This window comes from Rhinoraja longicauda, chromosome 20, assembly GCF_053455715.1.
Source record: "Rhinoraja longicauda isolate Sanriku21f chromosome 20, sRhiLon1.1, whole genome shotgun sequence".
Classification (NCBI taxonomy): Eukaryota; Metazoa; Chordata; class Chondrichthyes; order Rajiformes; family Arhynchobatidae; genus Rhinoraja; species Rhinoraja longicauda.
In genome coordinates this window covers 23,786,829-23,811,854 of record NC_135972.1, presented here as the reverse complement: position 1 = coordinate 23,811,854, position 25,026 = coordinate 23,786,829, and the positions used below count along the sequence as shown (strand labels likewise).

General features: G+C 47.7%; 1 protein-coding gene across 2 annotated transcripts in view; it reads right to left on the bottom strand.

Moving 5' to 3' along the window:
• chst11 (carbohydrate (chondroitin 4) sulfotransferase 11) overlaps positions 1-25,026 on the bottom strand; it is a 112,697-nt gene that overhangs the window by 43,983 nt on the left and 43,688 nt on the right. For both annotated transcript variants that reach the window (XM_078416613.1, XM_078416614.1), the window contains exon 2: positions 22,420-22,505. In XM_078416613.1, coding sequence (XP_078272739.1) covers positions 22,420-22,505 — 86 coding nt within the window. The remainder of the gene's footprint in view (positions 1-22,419; positions 22,506-25,026) is intronic.

Here is a 25,026-nt window from a genome sequence, read left to right as displayed (position 1 = left end):
CAGCACCGAACCTTGCGGTACCCCACTGGTCACTGCCTGCCATTCCGAAAGGGACCCATTTATCCCCACTCTTTGCTTTCTGTCTGTCAACCAATTTTCTATCCATGTCAGTACCCTACCCCCAATACCATGTGCCCTAATTTTGCCCACTAATCTCCTATGTGGGACCTTGTCGAAGGCTTTCTGAAAGTCGAGGTACACCACATCCACTGACTCTCCCCTGTCAATTTTCCTAGTTACATCCTCAAAAAATTCCAGTAGATTTGTCAAGCATGATTTCCCCTTCGTAAATCCATGCTGACTCGGAATGATCCTGTTACTGCTATACCAAATGCTCAGCAATTTCGTCTTTTATAATTGACTCCAGCATCTTCCCCATCTTCGTCCCAGCTGTTATCAGGCAACTGAACCATCCTATCACCAACCAGAGAGCGGTTCTGACCAACCATCAAACTCATTGGAGACCCTAGGACAAACTTTAATCGGACTTTATGTTTCACTAAACATTATACCCCTTGTCCTGTATCTGTACACTGTGGACCGATTGTAATCATGTACAGTCCTTTCGTTGACTGGATAGCACGCAACAACAAAAAGCTTTTCACTGTACCCCGGTACACAAGACAATAATAAACTCAACTAAAATATATTCAAAGGAACTCAATTTCTCTCCAATTAATCCAAAATTTTAGATGTCGGCTCATTATTTACAATTTGTTGCGCGACTCCACAGGAGATCTAAGAGTCAACCACATGGGGTGAAGCTGGGGTGACATGAAGGCCGGAGCCAGTCAAGATTATAGCTTACCTCCTCTGAGGAACATTAGTGAACCAGGCATTTTTTTAATAACGAAAAAAGGTTTCATGGTAACTTAAGTTCCAGTAGTTTCATTATGAAGATGGGGACTAGTGCAGATGGGGCACATAGTTCGATATGGGCAAGTTGGGCCTGTTTCCACACTGTACAGGGGCACAGCAGTAGAGTTGCTGCCTTACAGTGTCTGAGACCTGGGTTCGATCCTGACTGTGGGTGCTGTCCGTACGGAGTTTGTACATTCTCTCCGTAACCTGTGTGGGTTTTCTCCAGGAGCTCCAGTCACCTCCCACATTCCAAAGACGCGCAGGTTTGTAGGTTAACTGCCTTTGGTAAAAATAGTAAATTGACCCTAGAATGGAGGATAGTGCTAGTGTATGGGGTGATCATTGGTCAGCGCGGACTTGGTGGGCCAAAGGGCAACGTGGATTTGGTGGGCCAAAGGGCCTGTTTCTGCGCAGTATCTCTAAACATAATGATGCTGATGTCGTTATTGGCACTGCTGAGTTACTCCTGCACTTTGAGTCTATCGTTGTAAACCATCTCCTCCTATCTTTATCTGTAACTCTGCAGTGTGAAGTTAAACTTTCTGATCTGAAGACGTTTACAATTAACAACAACAAAGCCACAGAAAGCAGGTCTTGTGTCACGGCCAGAATCCTACTTAATAGTTGAAGGAGGAGTGCTTCTAACATTTGGCACGGCAAAGAGGGGAAAGGGAGAGAGGGAGAGAACCTCAGGCACAGATAACCTTTTGACTCAGAGAAAGTGCCCTAACCCTTATCCATTTTCTCCACCGATGCTGCCTGACCCGCTGGGTTACTCCAAAACCTTGTGGGGTTTTTTTCAATAAAAGTAAAAATCTCTTCATCCACATCATGACTTTTTGACCTATTGTTTCATTCCCCCCCCCCCCACCCCTCCAAAGAAAGCCAAAAAGTTTATTTAAAAAAAAGAAATCTGGCAGCACAGAGTAAATTTAGGAGCAGATGAGAAGTAGTCTACACAACTACCTCAGGAACAGACAGCTGCATGCCAGCTGCATTCAATGGGAAATGTTACCTGGAATGTAGTACGTTTAATTGAAAACCTGTGCTGCACTTCACTACCCCGTGGACAGGTCTTTTGTAGTGCAGGTTAGATTAGAGATACAGCACAGAAACAGGCCCTTCCGCACCGACCAGCGATCCCCGCACACTAACACTATCCTGCACGCTCCAGCTACGATTGCCAATTTTACTGAAGCCAATTAACCGACAAACCTGGATGTTTTTGGAGAGTGGGAGGAAACCGGAGGTCCCGGAGAAAACCCACGCAGGTCACAGGGAGAACGTACAAAGTCCATGCGGACAGTGCCCATAGTCGGGACCGAACTTGGGCCCCTGGCGCTGTGAGGCAGCAAATCTACCACTGTGCCGCCCGACAACACGCCACAAACTGGAGGAAAGCTACAAAGAAGTAAAAGCAGATGTTTCATTTTGAATGGGATTAAAGAGGAAGAGGCTCGGTTAGAATGCAGCTCATTTTCATGCGAGACGCACGTTGGAATTTTCCTCCAGGAAGTCGAAGATACACTAATCCTCTTCTGCATTGGATGCCACGAAACATTCGAGATGCCATTCCTGGGCAGATTCCAATACCACTGTTAGTTTTTTTGCAAAAGGAAGGACGGACTCAAAGATCTCTCATTCACTTGCTTCCCGCAAGAGGCCACACCCAGTGCTGGCGGCTCTCCAGCTAGCAGGGAGCACAGAGAGGCACTTTATGCTGCTGGCCAAGGACGGCAGGACAAGGGCTCGATGGATCCCGTGGCGTGGTTCCCTCAGCAGACTGCCCAGCTTGTCTGGCAAAACCCCTCATCGCCAGAACTCACCAGCAATCACCAAGACCTCCAGTTCATTTTCCCCTCCCTCCCCACCTCTAGACTTTAGAGATACAGCGCGGAAACAGGCCCTTCGGCCCACCGAGTCCGCACCGACCAGTGGTCACCCCGTACACTAGCACTATCCGACACACTAGGGACAATTTACAATTTTACAGAAGCCGATTAACCTGCAAACCTGCACGTCTTTCGGATGCGGGAGGAAGCTGGAGCACTGGGGGGAAACCCGTGGGGTCACGGAGAGAACGTACAAACTCCGCACAGTCAGCACCCGTAGTCAGGATTGAACCTGGGTCGCTGGCGCCGTAAGGCAGTGACTCTACCGCTGTGCCACCGTGCCACCCATTGTGTGGCTTTCAACAATGAGCAGATCGTGCAGGGACTGGAGGCCCATCCTCTGGCGTGGGCTTGCCTGGCACTCAGATACATTGGAAGCAACGGGCACAGGGGGCAAGGATGGTGCCCGGACAACTGTGCCCAGCTCTGAGCGAGGAGATTCTAATGGGAGTGGCTATAATGCTCCAAAATCTTGGCTAGGTGTTTTGTTTTCTAAGCAAACATGGCGGGCCAATGTGCACGTGGCTTAGGCTCAACTAAATTGTGCCCTTGTACATTGGGCTGCCGGGAAAGCTAAGCAGTTGGCACATTAAAGGGGATATGGTCCCACCGCCCAAACCCAGCAAATGCCCAAGCCTTCGCCAAACAAAACATCCACCTCTACTATTCCCATTTTTGGACTCAAAGCCCGGCTTTAATCTTCCCAGTGAACCGTGGAAAAGGGGAGGAGGCAGCGGCGATGGTATTTTCCACTCCACACCGCGGACCGTGCTCTTAGGAAGTGGTGTTTGAGTAACCCATGGGACCGAGGAAGAAGAGAGGCAGAGGCAGAGAGAGGAAGAGAGAGAAGAGGAGAAAAAAAGAGACAAGGAGAGAGGGAGAAAAAGGGAGGTCGAGGGAAAGGGAGGCCGAGGTAGGGAGGGAGAGAAAGGGAGGTAGGGAGGGAAAGGGCGGTAGGGAGGGAGAGATAGGGAGAGATAGGGAGAGAAAGGGAGGGAGAGAAAGGGATGGAGAGAAAGGGATGGAGAGAAAGGGAGGGAGGGAAAGGGAGGGAGGGAAAGGGAGGGAGGGAAAGGGAGGGAGGGAAAGGGAGGGAGGGAAAGGGAGGGAGGGAAAGGGAGGGAGAGAAAGGGAGGGAGAGAAAGGGAGGAAGGGAGGAAGAGAAAGAAAGGGAGGGAGAGAAAGAGGGAGAGAAAGGGAGGAAGAGAAAAGGAGGGAGAGAAAGGGAGGGAGAGAAAGGGAGGGAGAGAAAGGGATGGAGAGAAAAGGAGGGAGAGAAAGGGAGGGAGAGAAAGAAGGGAGGGAGAAAAGGAGGGAGAGAAAGGGATGGAGAAATAGGAGTAAAGGAGAGGGAGAGTGAGAGAGGGAGTGGGAGACAGGGAGAGAGTACAAGGCTTACCCATGGACGTTGCCCCGACTGTGTAGGTGAGGGGTAGAATCTGGATGGAGTTGATGGGAATGTGGGGAGAATAAACTGGGATGTGTAGCCACTGGACTCAGTGGGTCAAAAGGCCTGTTTCTAAGCTGAATTACTCCATGTCCATCTCGTAATGTAGAAGCAAGGAGCTGCTTTTCAACAAGGCACACGTGCTGAAGCAACGCAGCGGGTCAGGCAGCATCTCTGGAGAACATGGATAAGTGACCTTTTGGATTTGGATCCTTCTGCAGTCCTGACCAGAACGTCATCTATCCACATTCTCCAGAGATGCTGCCTGACCCGCTGCGTTACTCCAGCATTTTGTGTCTCCTGTGGTCTCCACAAGTCTACCTCATGAACAGACAAAGCTCCACTGAGGGTGACACGGTGTCAGAGCTGATGCCTTACAGAGCCAGAGACCTGGGTTCGATCCTGACTACGGGCGCTGTCTGTACGGAGTTTGTACGTTCTCCCCGTGACTGCATGGGGTTTTTTCCCGGTGCTCCGGATTCTTCCCACACGCCAAAGACGTGTAGGTTTGTAGGTTAATTGGCTTCGGCAAAAACAAATTGTTCCCAGTGTGTGGGATAATGCGGGTGTAACAGATAATTGCTGGGATAATTGCTGATCGGCACAGACTCTGTGGGGCAGAGGGCATGTTTCTGCACTGCATCTCTAAAGTCTAAAGTGTAAATTGGAAAAGTTACTCCAGCACTTTGTGTCGATCTTTGGTACAAACCTGGATCGCCAGTTCCTTTTCATCACAAATAACCCTCACTCTTTCACCAGCTTCTTCACTTTGTGTATTTATAGGAAAGGGGGAGGTGAAACTTCACCTGATATACTTGGCAGACAGACGTGGTGTTGAATGCTTACAGGTAAGGCATTCAGCTCTGAATCAGAGCTTGTGTGCACTCAGATTCATCAGAACTGCCAGTACAGCTTGCAATGGTTCAGGTTGAAATACACTAAATGAGGACTCGGGCTGAATTACTGAACCAGCAATCTAATAACTCTTAATTACAGGTTGGCTGACTCAAATTCAAATCCCACGACTTCAGCTTAGGGAATTTAAATTGGGTTTGTTAACTAAAATTTGTATCAGTGACCACGCGGTTGCTGGATTGCCGGAGTAAAGACCCACACCATCCTGGCCACGCTCTCATTTCATTCCTGCCATCAGGAGGAAGGTACAGGAGCCTGAAAATTGTAACGTCCAGGTTCAGAAGCAGCTTCTTCCCAAAAACCATCAGGCTATTACACACTAAAACGGCCAAGTAAGCTCCAAACTCATAGACTTGGGAAGGAGTCGGAAAAAAACCAAAACTGCAGATGCTGGTTTAAATCAAAGGTAGACACAAAATGCTGGAGTAACTCAGCAGGTCGGGCAGCATCTCGGGAGAGAGGGAATGGGTGACGTTTCGGGTCGAGACCCTTCTTCAGACTGATGTCTATATATATATTGTCTCCTTCCCACAGGCTGCAGTAGTTCAAGAGCTATCTACTTTCCAAGGTGAATTTGAGATGAGTCCAAACGTCACTGAGATATCTAGTACGGAAAAGGGCCCTTCGGCCCATCATGTCGGTTCCCACATTCATCCACTTTTGCACTCATTCGACCCTTAACCATGAGCAGTGTTTTTCCTGTAGGTTAGAGGGTTCCAATACGCTGACCATTCCTTGCCCTTCACGCTGCCTCGGCAAGGCCGCCAGCATAATCAAGGACCAGTCTCACCACGGCCGCTCCCTCCTCTCCCCTCTCCCACTAGGCAAGAGGTACAGAAGTGTGAAAACGCACACCTCCAGATTGAGGGACAGTTTCTTCCCAGCTGTTATCAGGCAACTGAAGCACCCTATCAATAACTAGGTCCTGACCTCCCATCCACCTCACTGAAGACCTTTGAACTATCTTCAATGTTATATCTTTGCACTAAACACTATAACCTTTATCCTGTATCTGTACACTGTGGACAACTTGTTTGTGTTTCTTTGACTGGACAGCACGCAAACAAATGTTTTTCACTGTACCTCGGTACACGTGACAATAATAATCTTAACTAAACAATTAAGCTATGGTGGATTGGGGTCCTAAAAGCTGCTTAAGCAGTTTAATGGCCTGCCTGCCTAATTTAAGTAATTTGTTTTATTTTTAAACTTTTAGTAATCTTTTTATGATATAAAAATTCTAAAAATCTGAAGACCTAGTTTTTAAACTTTAGTAACGCAGGTACACCATAATGGCGGATACTGTCTTTGAAAACACACTACCCATGGGTAAAAACCCACAAAACAACGAAAAAGGGTAATTATTAATGAAATATCCGCATTCTTCCCAATTCCCACGTCTCCTAATTCAGTGGTTCCACAAGTGAAGGTCACATTGTCAAATGCCAAGGTCCACAAACACTGAAATTCCCTTCCAAAAACCTTCCCATTTCTCCACTTGCGTTTCATCCTTCAAATTTATCTATTTTGTCTTTGGTTCAGATGGATATGGGTCAAATGCAGGCAAACGAGACTAACCCAGACAGGTAGCATGGACAATTTGGGCCGAAGGGCCTGTTTCCACGCTGTATCTCTTTATGCCTCGCTATGACGTGTATGTATATGGATCGAGCTGCCAGAGGAGGCAGGTACCATAACAACATTTAAAAGACACTTGAGCACGTATCTGGATAGGAAAAGTTTATTGGACTAATGGGACTGGCGTAGATGGGGCATCTTGGTCAGCATGGACAACTTGGGCCAAAGGGCCAATTTCCATGCTTTATAAATTTATCAGGCTTTTGATCACCTGTCCCAATAACTGCAAATATTACCCGACACTGGAATTTCTATTTGGTAACAATCACATGAAGACACTTGCAACACTCTCCGTTGATGATCCACTTTACAAAAGGAAATTGTTTCTATGACTGTTCCAGGGCAACAACGTGGCGCAGCGGTAGAGTTGCTGCCTCACAGCGCCAGAGACCCTGGGTTCGATCCTGACTACGGGTGCTGTCTGTACGGAGTTTGTACGTTCTCCCTGTAACCAAGCGAGTTTCCTCCGGGTGCTCTGGTTTCCTCCCACACTCCAAAGACGTGCAGGTTTGTAGATTAATTGGCTTCTGTAAATTGTCCGGAGTGTGTAGGATAGAACTAGTGCATGGGTGATCGCTGGTCGGTGTGGGACTCAATGAGCCGAAGGGCCTGTTTCCACGCTAAACTAAACATCGCCTGAGCTGGAAATGCAGAAATACTTGAAGCATTTTAGCTTAATTGGAATGGAAGAAATTGGGATCGTTAAATCCTGCGTAATCTCTTTCATCCTTTGAGAAGGGAGGAGAAAAGCAGCCAGGTTTTTACAAGAATTGAGAGCAGTTGTTAGTTAGCCCCGTTATTATCAGCATAAAGCGGAAACAAAGTGACCCAAAATTCGCTAAACGGGGTAACCTGCACCCTGCCCTTCCCCTGACTACAGCTGAGATAAAGAATACTCCATCTCTGGCATTTCCACAACTATAGCCTTTTTGTGTGTGGAAGGACAAGGACTTCGTACAAAGCTAACAATGCAATTACAAAATGGAGGCATGGAAGACTACAGATCATATGGGTGGCACAGTGATGCAGCGGCAGAGTTGCTGCCTCGCAGCGCCAGAGACCCGGGTTCAATCCTTTGTGACAATATTTAACAAATACCAAAGCCAGTATCAAAATGGACAATTGATGTCATAGAGACATACAGCGTGAAAACATCTTGCCCACACCGGCCCATATGTCCCATCTACGTGAGTCCCACCTGCCTGCGTTTGGCCCATATCCCGTTAAAACGGTCCTATCCATGTACCTGTCTAAATGTTTCTTAAATGTTGAGGTAGAACCTGCCTCAACTACCTCCTCCGGCAGCTCGTTCCATACACCCACCACCCTTTGTGTGAAAAGATTATCCCTCAGATTTCTTTTAAATGTTTCCTCCCCCAAACCTTAAACATGTCCTCTGGTTCTCGATTCTCCTAATCTGGGCAAGAGGCTCTGAGTGTCTATCTGATCTATTTCTCTCGGGATTCTGTGCACCCCGATAAGATCGCCCCTCACCATCCTGCGCTCCGAGGGATAGAGTGTGTGTTTGTTATTAGAGCACAGGAGGGGAAGCTGCTTCCAGCAGCAAGGAAGCTGGTGACGAGGTGACACAAATGTAAAATAATTAGCAAAACAAGCCAGAGGGGGGATGAATTTATCATGATCCAGAACTGCTGGTCCAAGCAGATTCAATAATAAGCAGAAAAGGAGAATCAAACAAATGGTTGGAAAGGAAGAATCTTCAGAGCTGCGGGGAAAGTGTAGAGAGGGGGGACTGACTGGAGTGTCTGTTCATGGGGATAGCACAGGGAGCTGGGCAGAGTGGCCAACTTCATTCATTAAATAGCCTGAATTAAATATATTGAAATAGCAGTCATTAAGTATACCACAATTCAGTCACATCCTCGCTGGTATAGTGGTTAGCATCCCCGCCTGTCACGTGGGAGACCAGGGTTCAATTCCCAGAGCGTGAGTTCTTCATTATGGGGCGGCACGGTGGCACGGTGGTAGTGTTGCTGCCTCGCAGCGCCAGAGACCCGGGTTCAATCCTGACCATGGGTCCTGTCTGTACAGAGTTTGTACGTTCTCACTGTGACCACGTCGATTTTCTCAGAGTGCTCTGGTTTCCTCCCACACTCCAAAGACGTACAGGTCTGTAAGGTTAATTGGGCTTCCCTAGTGTGTAGGATGGTGCTAGTGTAAGGGGTGATCGATGGTCGGTGCGGACTTGGTGGGCCAAAGGGCCAGTTTCGTGATTTCTTGATTATGAGGCGGCACGGTGGCGCAGCGGTAGAGTTGCTGACTTACAGCGAATGCAGCGCCGGAGACTCAGGTTCGATCCTGACTACGGGTGCTGTACTGTACGGAGTTTGTACGTTCTCCCCGTGACCTGCGTGGGTTTTCTGCGAGATCTTCGGTTTCCTCCCACACTCCAACGACGTACAGGTTTGAAGGGTTAATTGGCTGGGCAAATGCAAAATTTGCCCTAGTGTGTTACTAGGATAGTGTTAATGTGCGGGGATCGCTGGGCGGCGCGGACCCGGTGGGCTGAAGGGCCTGTTTCTGCACTGTATCTCTAAATCTAAAATCTAAATCTAAATCTTTCTGCGCTGCATCTCAAAAGTCTAAAATCTCTACCATCTACAAAGTCTAAAGACTACCTTGGTGGGATTCTTGACTCTGGATCAACGATCCTGAACTCTGGCTCCTAGGATAGTTAGATAAGGATGGAAGTGTCAAAGATTGGAGTTCACAACTTTAAGGTGAAAGAGGAAATATTTAAAGGAGATGTGAGGGACAAGTTTATTTACACAGAGGCTGGTGGGTGCCTGGAACATGCAGCCAGAGGTGATGCTGGAGGCAAATATGTTGGTGGTGTTGAAGAGACTTTTAAATTGCCACATAGGGCGACCTTGTGGTGCAGCGGTAGAGTTGCTGCCTCACAGCGCCAGAGACCCGGGTTCGATCCCGACTACGGCTGCTGTCTGTATGGGGTTTGCACATTTTCCCAGTGACCTTGTGGGTTTTCTCCAGGTGCTCCAGTTTCCTCCTACATTCCAGACGAGCTAGTTGGTAGGTTAACTGGCTTTTGTAAATTGTCCCCAGAGTGCGGGACTCGAACTAGTGTTTGGGTGATCGCTGGTCGGCCTGGACTCGGTGGGCCGAAGGGCCAGTTTCCACGCTGCGTCCTTAAACTAAACAAAACATGGATATGCAGGGAATGGGGGGGATGTGGGTCATGTGCAGGCAGAGGAGATTAGTTTAACCAAGCATCATGTTGGGCACGGACATTGTGGGCTGAAGGGCCTGTTCCTGTGCTGTGCTGCACTGTTCTAGGTTCCACAGTATGTTAACAGCTTTTTACCGTGTCAGAAAAGAGAAGATAAATGTGATTTTGTGATCTTGGCCCTTTCCTTTCCAATACTCTGGAAAGTGTCAGATCATGGTTAGACTTTAATCGTGCACTGCGTTGCACATCTGTACGTCCCAGCCAAGGGGTCATGGTGAAATTCTCTCCATCTCTCCTCTGGTTGGAATTGCCCACTGCAAAAAAAAATGTACTCTGCCAAAGTTTTTCATTGCATTAAAACTACCTTTAATTATCCCCCTCTGTTACTGCCCTGCTGAGTTCCTCCAGCACTTTGTTTCTTTGCTTCCAGCACCCACAGTCCCCTGTGTCTACCCTCCTCTCAGCTTCATTCAGTTTCCCCAAATATATTACACCCGCAACCACTAAACGTTGTCCTAAAAAAAAACGGCAGGTAAATAGGCTGAATAAAGGTCGACAGCGGGATAAGTGCCTTTTGGGAGTGAGGACTCATAGCTGGGCCTCGGAGCAGTGACATCTGCAATTGCTAATTACTGGTTCGAGCTGCCTTCACAGAAGCAAGCTTAAACAAAGTTAATTACAGTAATTACAGCACTGAACCTTCATTAGTTTGTTTTATGCCAACACCTCCACTTTAAACGCTGCATTCTGATGATATCAGGGTGAGACGCATTCCCGCATAATCATGCCAAGACACATTTACATAGCACCTTTAGCTTCGCACAGCTCAGAGATACAGCATGGAAACAGGACCTTCGGCTGACCGGCGATCAACACGTACGTGCACAGGCACTATCCTACACACGGGGAACAAATTACTTTTTTTCCCCCCCCCAAGCCAATTAACCTACAGGTAGGTACTTATTCACAAAATGCTGGAGTAACTCAGCAGGTCAGGCAGCATCTCAGGAGAGAAGGAATGGGTGACGTTTCGGGTCGAGACCCTTCTTCCTCAACCTACAGGCATGTACGTCTTTGGAACGTGGGAGGAAACCGGAGCACCCGGAGAAAACCCACACGGTCACAGGGAGAACGTACAGACAGCATCTGTAGTTATTGAACCCGGGTCGCTGGCGCTGTAAGGCAGCGACTCCACCGCTGCGTCACTGTGCCGCCCCATTTAGTTTAGTCTAGAGACACAGAATGGATACGGACACCTTGGCCCACCGAGTCCACGACGACCATCGATCATCCATTCATCTTAGATCTATGTTATCCCACTTCCTACACAGTAGGGGCGAAGTACAGAGGCCAATTAACCTGTAAACCCGCATGTCTTTGGGCTGTGGGAGGAAACCGGAGCACCCGGAGGAAGCCCGGCGAGGTCACAGGGAGAACGTACAAACGCCGCACAGAGAGCGCCCGAGGTCAGGATCGAACCTGGGTCTCTGACGCTGTGAGTGAGGCAGCAACTCCACCAGCTGTGCCACCCACATTGCAGTCTCCTCCTTACTGAAGGAGAGCCAAATATCAGACTTCAGGAGACACCAAGATATCAATTTACCACAATTTAACTTCCCAGGTGCACTACAATTGTGGCCATTTTGAAGGTGGAATTGTTCTTTAATAGTTCAAACAGCAGCCTACGTTAGAGAGAGAGAGCGGATCATATTATGGTGATTACTGACAGACACCATAAACAGTGATTATTTTTACAATTAAAATTTTTCAAAGCAAGCTCATATTCCTTATACATACATATGTGTATATCTGAAGCATGAAAGAGAACATATGAAGAGTTGCAAAGACAATAGGGCAGATGGAGAACTCCATTACCGTTAAAACACAATGTAGGTGCTATAACACCAGGATAAGCACTCAACCAAGAAAACCATGCCCGAAGCCAAAGTAGTATCTAAACTGCCCATACACACCTATGCTGCAGGACAATAACTAACCCCATAGAGTCACAGATAGAGTCATACAGTGTGGAACTTGCCCCAACATGTCCCATCTACACTAGTCGCTTCTGCCCATATATCCCTCTAAACCTGTCCTATCCATGTACCTGTCCAAATGCTTCTTAAACGTTGCAATAGCACCTGCCTCACCTACCTCCTCCGGCAGCTCGTCCCATACACCCACCATCCTTTGTGTGAAAATGTTACCCCTCAGGTTCCTATTAAATCTCTTTCCCCCCCCCTTCAGGCAAAACCCTGTGTGAACACAAGAGGGAACGTGCAAACTCCGCACAGACAGCAGCAGAGGTCAGCATCAAACCCAGGTCACTGGAGCGGCGAGGCAGCCGCACTACCCGCAGCGCCACTCTGCCGCCCACTCGGTCAGAGCGAAGCAGTGTATGTGTAGACCGAGCACGAAGAGAGGTCTATGTGTGGGAGAGATTTCTGCAAAACCACAGACGGATAAGCAAGGCCTGTTCTAATAGAGGTTACAGGGTTTGTTAATTTAGGAACGAACCAGTTATGAAACTCCCAATTTTAAAATCAGTCAGTGGGGAGTTTATTTACACACCAACAGCACAGCACAGACGGGGCTTATTCATCTCCTCGCCTCTTTAGAAACACATAAACAAAGCCAAACGGGCAGCAAGAGGGTAGAGTGTGAAAAGTGTCTCCTGTTCGCAGTAAAGCTAAAAACGCATGTCAGTAAAATGCCCACTCTCTGGGCCTGAAGTGCTTGTGGTCTGAAGGGAACTCAATAAAGTGCGGGGTTAACTGATGGAACACAACTTTTAATGGGTTTCCATCACCATTAAGAAGTAGTTTAGTTTAGTTTGGAGATTCAGCGTGGAAACAGGCCTTTCACCCACCAAGTCCGCCCCCCACCATCGATCACCCGTTCACACCAGTTCAATGCCGCACACTCGGGACAATGGGGCAATTTACAGAAGCCAATTAACCTACAAAACATGCACGTCTTTGGAATGTGCAGGAAAACCGGAGCACCCGGAGAAACCCCTAGTTTAGGGAGGAACTGCAGATGCAGGTTTATACCGAAGATAGACACAAAGTGCTGGAGTCACTCAGCGGGTCAGGCAGCATCCCTGGAGAAAAAGGATGGGTGACGTTTCAGGTTGGAACCCTACTTTCAGTCTGAAAGTTGATCTAACACACCTCCAGATTAAATACCATTTGGAATATTTTGGAGAACCAAGAACCAAGAACCTAGTGTGAATGGGCTATTGATGGTCGGCATGATCTTGCTGGGCCGAAGGGCCCGTTTCTCTAAGAGTTGCTGCCTTACAGCAAATGGCCTTACTGTACATTGTGAAGGATAGAACTATAGTACAGGTGATCGCTGTTCAGCATGGACTCAGTGGGCCGAAGGGCCTGTTTCTATGTTGTATTACTACACAATTTGAGAGAAAAACCTGGAATATTAAAATGTCTGATTGTAACAGGTGAATTTGATTGTACCAATGTTGCCTATTGCCATTGCCAGGTAACTTGTTCTTTTACCATGAAAACCAAAAGTTGCTGCATTTGACTAAAGCTTTTATTTAATTCCTCAGAGACTAACATTGAGCACAACTCCTCAGAACTGAAATGGAAACAGAAAATGCTAAGCCCAAAATAAGGTATAATTGCAGCATTGAACCACTGAAGTGAAATTAACCCAGTACTGCCAAGATATTAGCTGGAGGATTCAGTACAAAACACAGTAGAAAGCATTCGACCACATCGCAGCATGGTTTGGGAACAGCTTCATCCAAGTTCGCAAGAAATCACAGAGAGTTGTAGATGTAGCCCAGACCATCACACAAACCAACCTCCCTTCCACTGACTCCACCTACACTTCATGCTGCCTCAGCAAGGCCACCAGCATAATCACAAGGACCAGTCTCACTCCCTCTTTTTCCCTCTCCTAACAGGCAAGAGGTACAGAAGTGTGAAAACGCACACCTCCAGATTCAGGGACAGTTTCTTCCCAGCTGTTATCAGGCAACTGAACCATCCTATCAACAATTCGAGGGTGATTCTGACCTACCATCTACCTCATCGTAGACCCTTGGAGTATCTTTAATCGGACTTTACTGGCCTTTATCTTGCACTAAACATTTTACCCTTTATCCTGCATCTGTACACTGTGGACAGATCGATTGTAATCATGTATAGTCTTTTCACTGACTGGACAGCACGCAACAAAATGCTTTTCACTGCACCTCGATACACGTGACAGTAATAAACTAAACTAAAGTAAACATTTTTAGAGAGTGGTAGAGTCTAATTTAACATCATTCTCAGAGGGAGTACCTTGGACTGTGTTGCTTTACTTCACGTCTGCATTGGTGTCCTGGACCTTTGTCCTAAAGTGCCACCATAATTCTCCAATTAAAGATGAGAATGATGCCCACCACATAAAGACTTACAGAGGGGAAGACAAGTTTAGTTTAATTTATTTTCACATGTACTGAGTGAGGTACAGTGAAAAGCTTTTTGTTGCGTGCTAACCAGTCTGCAGAAAGACGATACATGATTACAATCGAAACGTCCACAGTGTACAGATACAGGACAAAGGGAATAACGTTTAGTGGAAGATAAAGTCCAGTGGAGTCTGATTAAAGATAGTCCGAGGGTCTCCAATGAGGGAAATGGGAGGTCAGGACCACTCTCTAGTTGGTGACAGGATGGTTCAGTTGCCTGATAACAGCTGGGAAGAAACTGACCCTGAATCTGGAGCTGTGCATTTTCACACTTCTGCACCTCTTGCCTGATGGGAGAGGGGAGAAGAGGGAGTGGCCGGGATGCGACTGGTCCTCGATTATGCCGGTAGCCTTGCCGAGGAAGGTGCAGAGATGTGAATGGGATGGTTGCCCTTACTTGTTAAATATTAATTACGCAGCCTGGGCGATTTAACAATCCAACACACATCACGCAATCTGGCCTTCAGAAATGTCCCAGGCTCATCCAACCATGGAGTCTGGACTAACCAGCAATCCACTGAACACCGGCCCAGTGGAAATAATTCCCCTTGCAGCTGGTAGAAAATAGATAACATATTATAATTGAAGGAGCAGGAAATTAAAGTCTTACTTTACTTTCAGTGACCTTTCACCTTGTTGCACGCCCCCAGGCATTATGTCTGAATCAGTGAGGCCTGGCAGCCCAGCGACACGATTATGAGCACGAACGTTTGGTCAATATTCTGGGGCGTCTCATTTCATGGCCAAACATGAGACGTCGCCAACACTGACCCCCGCCCATTTCAGACACTCTTGACTCCGGTCCGACGAAGGGGCCCGACCCGAAACATCAGCCGTCCTTCTCTCTCCAGAGATGCTGCCTGAGCCGTTGAGTTACTCCCGCGCTTTGTGTCCATCTTTGGTGTAAACCGGCGCCTGCGCTTCATTGTTCCGCCCTCTCGACTCGCTACAGTTTGCCAAAGAACGTCCAGCAATGGTGAACGACCCTGTCTCACTGCAATGTCAGCAGGGCTGCGTCGAATTCCTTCGCTGAAACAGCCCTTTTGGCCTCCTGGTCCGTGCTGCTGCTAGATTTTATTTGGCCTCGCTCCTGTAGAGTGCTTTGTGCCATTTATTTTTCTAGCTTAGTGTTGCCTATTTCCATTCCACGCCAGATCCCAGTCACTCATCTGTGTTCCACTCACTTAGCTCTCAATGAACAAATCAAACCAGTCACTAGCCTCAACGTTCCCTATCTCTGTGATTCCGTCCGTACACCCAACAGCCAACTGTTTTGAATGGGATTCACATTTTACATTTCAGTACAAGCATATCCACCAGCAGTTTCCATCACCATTAAAAAAGTAGTCTAGTCTAGTCCAGTCAGGAACTGCGGAAGCTGGTTTATACCCATCTGCATTTTTTTTGGAGATACAGCATGGAAAAGACCCTTCGGCCCACCGAGTCCATGCCGACCATCGATTACCCGCTCACACTACTTCCAAACCACACACTATGGAAGCCAATTAACCTACAAACTCACACGTCTTTGGAGTGTGGGAGGAAACCGGAGCACCCACGTGGTCAAAGAGAGAACGTACAAATTCTGTACAGACAGCACCGATAGTCAGGATCGAACCCGGTGCTGTGAGGCAGCAACTCTACTGCTGCGCCACCGTGCCGGCCCTACTGCCTGACCTGCTGAGTTATTCCATCATTTTGTGTCCATGTTTGTAAGCCAGCATCTGCAGTTTCTTGCTTCTACATTGTATTGTTTAATTTGGTTGTCGGGAGATAGGCAGTATTTACCAATGGCAGCCGGTGCCAACGTTATCAGTTCCATTTTGATAACGCTGTTATATAAATATAAGTTGTAAAAACAAGGAACTGCAGATAAACACAAAGTGCTGGTGTAAATCAGTGGGTCAGGCAGGATTTCTGGAGGACATGGGTAGGTGACGTTTTGGTTTGGGACCCTTCTTCAGCGTCATCTATCCATGTTCTCCAGAGAGGCTGCCTGACCCCCTGAGTTACTCCAGCACTTTATGTCTATCTTCTGCATAAGCCAGGATCTACGCTCCTTTCCTATGCAAGGAACTGCAGATGCTGGTTAATACACAAAGGAGCACAAAGTGCTGGAGTAACTCAGCGGGTCAGGCAGCGTCTCTGGAAAACGTGGATCAGTGATGCTGAAGAAGGGTCCTGACCCAAAACGTCACCTATCCAAGTTCTCCAGAGATGCTGCCTGACCTGCTGAGGTACTCCAGCACTTTATGTCCTGCTGTTAAATTTCCTCTGTGTAGGAAGGAGCTACAGATGCTGGTTTAAACAGAATATCGACGCAAAATGCTGGAGTAACTCACTGGGTCAGACAGCATCTCTGGACAAAAGGAATAGGTGGCATTTCGGGTCGAGACCCTTCTTCAGTCTGAGAGTCAGGGGAAAGGGAAACGAGAGATAGATATACTGATATAGAGAGATATTGAACAAATGAAAGAAAGAAATGCAAAAAATCAATGATCAAGGAAATGCTCCATCGTTGGCTGTGGGCTAGGTGAAAACCAGTTATACAGACTCACCAGGAACACAGTGAAACTAATACAACGATTATTTCTACTCCCTAGCGTTTGAGGCTCATTGAGGAGGCGCTGTGAACTGTTTGCGTGCTACTGTATGTTTCATTTTTTTCCTTAGTACCTAATCAGATGTACAGCACTGGTCAACGTGGGTTGTTTTTAAATGTGCTATACAAATAAAATTGACTTGACTTGACTTGACTTGACTAGTGTGGGGGAGGAACGGAGAGAGAGAGGGGATGCAAGGGTTACTTGAAGTTAAAGAAATCAATGTTCATAACGCTGGGTTGTAAAGCTGCCCAAGCAAAATATGAGGTGCTGTTCCTCCATTGTGGTTGTTAGGAAGATAGGCAGTATTTACCAATGGCAGCCTGTGCCAACAATATCAGGTCCATTACGATAAACACTGCAGTATAAGTACAAATTGTGTAGCCAGAGGCATTACGATAATACAAATTGTTGTTTTGGTCACACAAGCCTCGTCCTTTCTGTCAGCCTGCCATATCGACACAATGAAACCAAAATTCCAAAACAGCAACACAAGGCTGAGGCTTTACATCAGCAATCCACTCTGACAAGCGGTTCAGGGGGGGGGGGGGGGGGGGTGGGGGGAGAATGCTGGTTATCTGGGGAGATGAAGGTCAGCTACGATTAGGAAAGTGCTGGATGTGATTGACTGCAAAACAGGGGTGTAGTGCTGAGGCTTTATAAGGCGCTGGTCTGACCACATTGTGAGTATTGTGAGCAGTTTTGGGCCCCCAATAAAAATTTTAAAATGCATTATTATATCTGAGGAAAGATGTGCTGGCATTGGAGAGGGTCCAGAGGAGGTTTACTACAATGATCCCAGAAACGATTGGGTTAACATGTGATGGGCGTTTGACCGCACCGGGCCTGCACAGGCTGGAGTTTAGTTGGGGACCTCATTCAAACTTACCAAATAGTGAAAGACCTGGATAGAATGGATGTGGAGAGGATGTTTACACTAGTGGGAGAGTCGTTGACCAGAGGGCACAGACTCAGAAGATGTGCCTTTAGAAAGGAGATGTATTTATTTAATCAGAGGGTGGTGAATCTGCGGAGTTCATTGCCACAGAAAGCTGTGGAGGCCAAGTCAAGGGGCATTTTTAAGGCGGACATTGACAGATTCTTGATTAGTACGGGTGTCAGGGGTTATGGGGAGAAGACAAGAGAATGGGGTTGAGAGGGAAAAATAGATCAGCCATCATTGAATGGCGGAGTGGACTCGATGGGCCGAATGGCCTAATTCTGCTCTTGTAACTTATGAACGTGAATTTCTGGATGTGTGCACTGCCCACGTTTAGTGAATCTTACAATGAGTGGAAACTGGTTGATTCAATTAAATGCCACCTCACACAACAGCCACATTGACAGGCATCACAGAGGGTTGAAGAAAACGATCCCAATGCGGGCAATGTGTGGGAAGCAAGGCCGAGCCCTGACAACTTGCTGCATTAGGTCACGTGCAAGAAAAGTGGGCGTAAAATTGCTGGGAAATGAGGTACACATTTGGCAGACCGAACACGGTAAACACGTAATGGTTTTTTAATAGAATAAATAAGGTCGGTCGCAGGAGGTGCCCAAAGGTGGACGGGCGAGGAGAGGGACGTTGTGTCCAAGGAAGGCGACGGCTGGAGGCCACAGAGCAGCCTGGGGCTCGCCTGGATCCAGCTCCGCTCATAAGATCCAGTCCGCGGACCGGACTTTGAAAATGGTGCCAAAACATGGCGCCTCGTGCACGCGGGCTCAGTAGGCGGTTTCTGTACACTTGCTCATCGAGGATGTGCTTAGGTTAGCGTATACTCTACTTTACGGAAGAAAAGAATTTCACTGCATTCGCCCTTGCGACAATAACAGTCGTGTTGAACCATTGTCCAAATAATAGCTGGGAACACAAAGATAAGATGATTGCTGAAGGGATCAGTGGGGAGAGGGAGAAAGAGAAGTGATTTTCTCGCAACAAATAGTTCTGATGTGCAGTACGCTTCACGCCAGAAAAGAGGAAGCAGATATAACAGTAACTTTAAAAAGAGTTTAGAGCCTATAAACAAACATCGGGGTAGAGCAGGGGGAGAATGGAAGCGAAGGGAAAGCTTGTTCAAGAGCCGGAATAGGTCTGATGGCCCCAACATCCTCATTCTGTGCTGTGCAATTCTATGGCATCAAACCATGAGTAGAAAGACTCTTGAACGCTGAAGTGGAGTTGAAGTATTTAATCAGTGTTTTTGGAAGAACACAATGTCGCAGCGGTAGAGTTGCTGCCTCACAGCGCCAGAGACCCAGATTCGATCCCGACTGCGGGTGCTGTCTGTACAGAGTTCGTACATTCTCCCCGTGACTGCGTGGGTTTCCTCCGTGTTTCCGGTTTCCTCCCACCCTCCAAGGGCATGGCAGCTTTGTAGGTTAATTGGCTTCGGTAAAAATAGTGAAAACTGTCCGTAGTGTTTAGTTTAGAGATACAGCGGGGAAACAGGCCCTATCGGCCCACCGGGTCCACGCCGACGAGCGATTACCGCACATTAACACTATACCCAGTACGGACAATTTTTACATTTACCAAGCCAATTAACCTGCATACCTGTACGTCTTTGGAGTGTGGGAGAAAACCGAAGATCTCAGAGAAAACCCACGCAGGTCACGGGGAGAACGTACAAACTCCGTACAGTACAGCACCCGTGGTCGGGATCGAACCCGGGTCTCCGGCGCTGCATTCGCTGTAAGGCAGCAACTCTACCGCTGCGCCACCGTGCCGCCCGATAGTGCTAGTGTACGGGGTGATCGCTGGTTGGCACGGATTTGGTGGGACGAAGGGCCTGTTTCCATGCTGTATCACTAAACCAAACCAAACTAAACTAAACTGAATCAAAACACAATGATCAGAAAGAAAGACCTGTACTTTTAAGGGACCTTTCATATCTCCGACAGAGCTGCTTAGCAGGCCCCACAACCCCACAACCGATGAATTACTCATGAACTGCAATAATGTGCAGAATGTCGTTAATAACACGAGGCTTAGGAAGGAACGGCAAATGCTGGTTTGTACTGAAGATAGACACAAAATGCTGGAGTAACTCAGCGGGGATCTGATCCTGTGATACTGAGGCAGCGAGCATATTGGCAGGATGAGGTGTATCTGCCTTTGTGTGCAAAGTATCAAGCAGTAAGGATCCTGGTGATGGCAGCTTGCAATTCAGTCCTGTCAATACACTGAAGGATAACTGCTGTCAGCCCACTGTACGGCCTCACACAAGACCATGGGTGAGCAGATAAAGGGCAGCGGAAGTGATAACAGCTTCTCAGGAAGTGACAAGTTCTGCCTTTTAATAACACACAACGAGTGCCAGGAAGCGCCAGAGTTTGCAACCGCCTCCCTTTGCTTTCAGATGAAGTGCAGCATCGGCAAAGTTACCAGGACTCGTAGGTAACTAGGCCCTGTCGCTTTGATTCCAGGGATGTTAATGATCCAAATAACCTGGGCCCCAAGTCTTTCACTCTATCTCAGTGCACGTGACAATAACAAACTTAACTGGGCCTTAAACTTGACTCTGACGAGGATGTTGCCAGAACTCGAGGCCCGAGCTACAGGGGGAGTTGAGCAAACAACACCTCTATTCCCTGGAGCGTAGGAGGATGAGGAGTGATCTTATGGAGGTGTATACAATCATGAGAGGAGTGGGCGCGCAGAGTCTCTTTCCCAGAGTTGGGGAATCGAGAACCAGAGGGCATAGGTTTAAGATGAGGGGGAGAACGATTTAATATGAATCTGCAGGGTAATTTTTTCACACAAAGGTTGGAGGGTGTATGGAACGAGCTGCCCTAGGAGGTAGTTGAGACAGGGACTATTGCACGTTTAAGAAACAATTAGACAGGTACTTGGATAGGACAGGTTTAGAGAAATGGGCCAAATGCAGGCAGGTGGAACTAATGTAGATGGGGCATGTTGGTCAGCGTGGGCAAGTTGGGCCGAAGGGCCTGTTTCCACGCTGCACGGTTCTATGACTCTTTCAGCCAACATTTCCCTCCACACCTCACATCGCCAAAAAGGTTACAAGTGCCGTTCATTTGTCCATTCAGTTAAGTTTAGAGATAGAGCATGGAAACAGGCCCTTCAGCCCACCGAGTCCACGCTGACCAGCGATCACACATTAACACTAGTTCTATCCCATGCTCTGGGGACAGATTTACAGAAGCCAATTAACCTACAAACCCAGGTCTTTGGGATATGGATCACGTGCAGGCAGATAAGAGTTGGATTTAAAACTTAGAGCATAGGTCAGTACAGCACAGCGAATGAATGGATAAATGTATCCCACTTCTTCCTTTCGCAACAAGAAAATTCAGTACAGCCCAGGCTTCATGTTTGACACAGACAATGTGGCCCAAATTATCTACTGTTCTATGTTTTATGTAAAATCACATTCAGAATGCTACACTCTGAGGAATAGAGTACAGGCCCGCCCGACCTCTCCCTGTAACTCAGTCTGTCGAGTCTTAGCAACATCCTGGTAAATCTTTTCTCTCTGCTTTCTAGCTTAACGGCACCTTTTCCATAGCAGGGTAACCGAAATAGAACACAAGTAGAAGAGATGGTACTGATCAGTTCGTCACCGATTTTCCAGCACCCTTGGTTCCAAAGCCTTTCTGGGTTAACCGTTTTCCCCCCGGACCAACAGAGGTGACGGCCTCCGAGAGGAGTCCAACGGTACTGGAACGGCCCGCCTAGGCCGCTGAGGGGGCCGAGATACTGGCCCGCAAAGTCGGCCTCAGAGGTCGGCGATGGGAACGGATCCGTTGGCGTTGGCCTCGGCCGGGCTGGAGTTCCAGAGCCCCAGCCACAGGGGGCAAATTCCACCGCCTTGCCCAGCCTTGCCCGGGAATAATTCCCGGGGCGGGGGGGGGATTTCAAATGCACAGATTCTTATTTTTGCCCGGATTTTTTGCCCGGAGGTGCCTGACCACTGGTTGGTGGAAAATTGATGGTGGGCCTGTAGTTATTTTTGCAATAAACTAACTATACGCCCTACAATCTGGCACATAAGATCTGAACGATCAGGACACGAACATTGAACGATGTAACTGGACTTTACAAAACACCGCATGAAAGCCAACAAGAACAAGACATGTGACGGTCATTTCAGGGAATAAGATCCTAATGCAAATTGCAAAACTCCTCGCAGGAAGACGTATTACAGTCTCAACACTTTCCACAGTAAAACACCTCACAATCACCAGATCTGTGCTTAATCCCAGGAGTCAGAACGATACCGTCTGAGTTTCTGTGTCCTCTGATACTTTACCACCCTCTCGAGCTGGTAAAGTGAATGGGTGTTGGTGTGTGGCAAATGGAGGTTTGTGAGGCTGCGTCGGTGTGTGTTGAATGTGGGTGCAGCGGTACAGACCTGGGTCGGGTTGTAGAGTTCCTGCAGGGGGCTCCGCGATCCTTTCCTACAGCAGATGTCCATCCCAAACGGTGCCTGACGCATCACTGGAAAACACAAGCCGACACATCTACGTTCAGTACGGGCGCTCCATCAGCAGTTCATCTTTGGCGCCAACAATGTCCCCCAGTCAGAAGATGGCGGTTGCTAGGCCCAGACCAGAGTTTGCACAAAATGCCGGATTAACGCAGTGGGTCAGGCAGCAACTCCAGAGAGAAATGGGGAGAGGTGACGTTTTGGTTCGGGTCCCCCCTTCAGAGTCCTGACCTGAAACGTCACCAATACCCCTTCTCTCCGGAGATGCTGCCTGACCCGCTGAGTTACTCCAGCATTTTGTGCCTATCTTTGGTATAAACCAGCATCTGCTGTTCTTGGTTTCTACCAATCCAGAGTTTAGTTTAGTTTACAGTGTTAGATAGATACGGTATAGATAGTTTTGTTACATACTATGTGGAAACAGGCCCTTCGTCCCACTGAGTCCACTCCAACCAGCAATCACCCGTACACTAGTTCTATCCAACACACTAGGGGCAATTTACAGAGGCCAATTAACCTACAAACCTGTACGTCTTTGGAGAGGGGGAGGAAACCGAAACATCCGGAGAAAACTCACGCGGGAGAACGTACAAACTCCGTACAGACAGCACCCCTAGTCAGGATCGAACCGGGGTCTCTGGCGCTGTGAGGCAGCAACTCTACCGCTGCATCATCTCCCCAGAGAACTCAGTATCAACCCGAGGCCAATCCCCCTGTCCAGCATCAAGGAGTGCTCCACACAGGGTGACATCCTAAACCCCAGATACCCCGTCAGAAAGTACAAGAGGTCTCACGGTGCCATTTTGAAGAGCAAGTCAAGAATGCTTGTCATATGCATCTGCACCAAAACGGTGAACGTCTTACTTGCTGCAGCTTTAAAGGCAGCAAATAGATATACACAAATCATTATCTGAAGAATTCAGATCTGAAGGCTTCAGAAATTAGCAGACTGCATATATCTAAGCCAAACAAACAATAATAGTGCAAAGCCAAAATCAATGTCCCCAAGCCAACATAGTTCAGAGCTTATTTGGAGGTTGCAGTGTTGAATAGCCTGATTAAATTGCTCAATGGTGCAATGGTTCTTTATTGTCACGTGTGCACAGCTCAGTGAACTTCTTTTGCACAACCCACAAATGCACAGTCGCCATATTTTGGCGCTGTTTACAAAAGAAATACAGCATGGAAACAGGACCTTCGGCCCAACGAGTGCATGCCGACTGGCGATCACTCATCAACCGACACTAGAAGGATGAGGAGGGACCTCATTGAAACGTAACGATCAGTGAAAGTCCTGGGTAGAGTGGATGTGGACAGAATGTTTCCACTAGTGGGCGAATCCAGGACCAGAGGCCACAGCTTCAGAATAATAGGGCGTACCTTTAAAAAGGAGATGAGGAGGGATTTCTTTAGTCAGAGGGTGGTGAATGTGGGGGAATTCATCGCCACGTCCAGCCAAGTCAAAGGATATTTTTAAGGTGGAGATTGACAGAATCTTGATTAGTACGGGTGTTCGGGGTTACAGGGAAAAGGCAAGGGAATGGGGTTGAGGGGGAAAAATAGGCCAGCCATGATTGAGTGGCAGAGTAGACTCGATGGGCTGAATGGCCTAATTCTGCTCCAATCACATGAACTAGTTTAGTTTAGAGATACGCCGTGGAAAACAGGCCCATCGGCCCAATGAGAACATAGGCAAGCAGAGTAAGGATTAGGTTGACTAGGGAAGTGCAGCTGGTCGTGCTTTTGCCTCACAGCGCCAGAGTCCCAGGTTCAATCCTCACCTCGGGTACTGCCTGTCTGGAGTTTGTACGTTCTCTCTCCCCTGTGACCTCGTGGGTTTCCCCCGGGTGCTCCGGTTTCCTCCCACATTCCAAAGCCATGCGGGTTTCTAGGTTGATTGGTTTCTATCAATTGTCCCTGGTGTGTGGGATGGAACTAGTGTAGGGGCGATCGATCGCTGGTCGGCAAATGGCAACATACGTCCAAGTCAAGACGACGTGTGATTTGTTGAGGAATTTGAGAGAGGTGGGTGGGTGGGGGGGGTGGGTGGTGAAAGAGGTGCAGGTGTCTCTTTGAACCTGTTATCCTTACCATCCAGACTTTGCATTCAGCTTCTAGACTGGGGGAGGAGATGACATCCAGTCCTGTTCTCTAGCATATCTACACCAGATATAACACAGGCGGGTGATGTTCCCGAGACTACAAAGACAGCAAAGAAATTGCTTGGCCATGAACCGCCTTTGTGAATCTAGACTTTTTTTTTTTTGTCCACAAATATGAATCTGTGGTTGTTAAAAAGCCCCGAGAGATCTATCGAAGTTTGTTGTTTGAAAAAGAAAATCAAGGCGAGCTTCATAAAAGGTGCTCAAAAATACGAGAGCTTTTTAAAATGCAAATACGGAAAAACAGTGTTTCTATTTGCAGCTGGTTCGACAAGCAGCGAAAATAAATTTAGATGTGAGAAGTATTTTTTTTTATCCCAAAGTGAATCATTGCAGTTTGGATGCGAAACAGTGGAAAGTTATTCAGTGG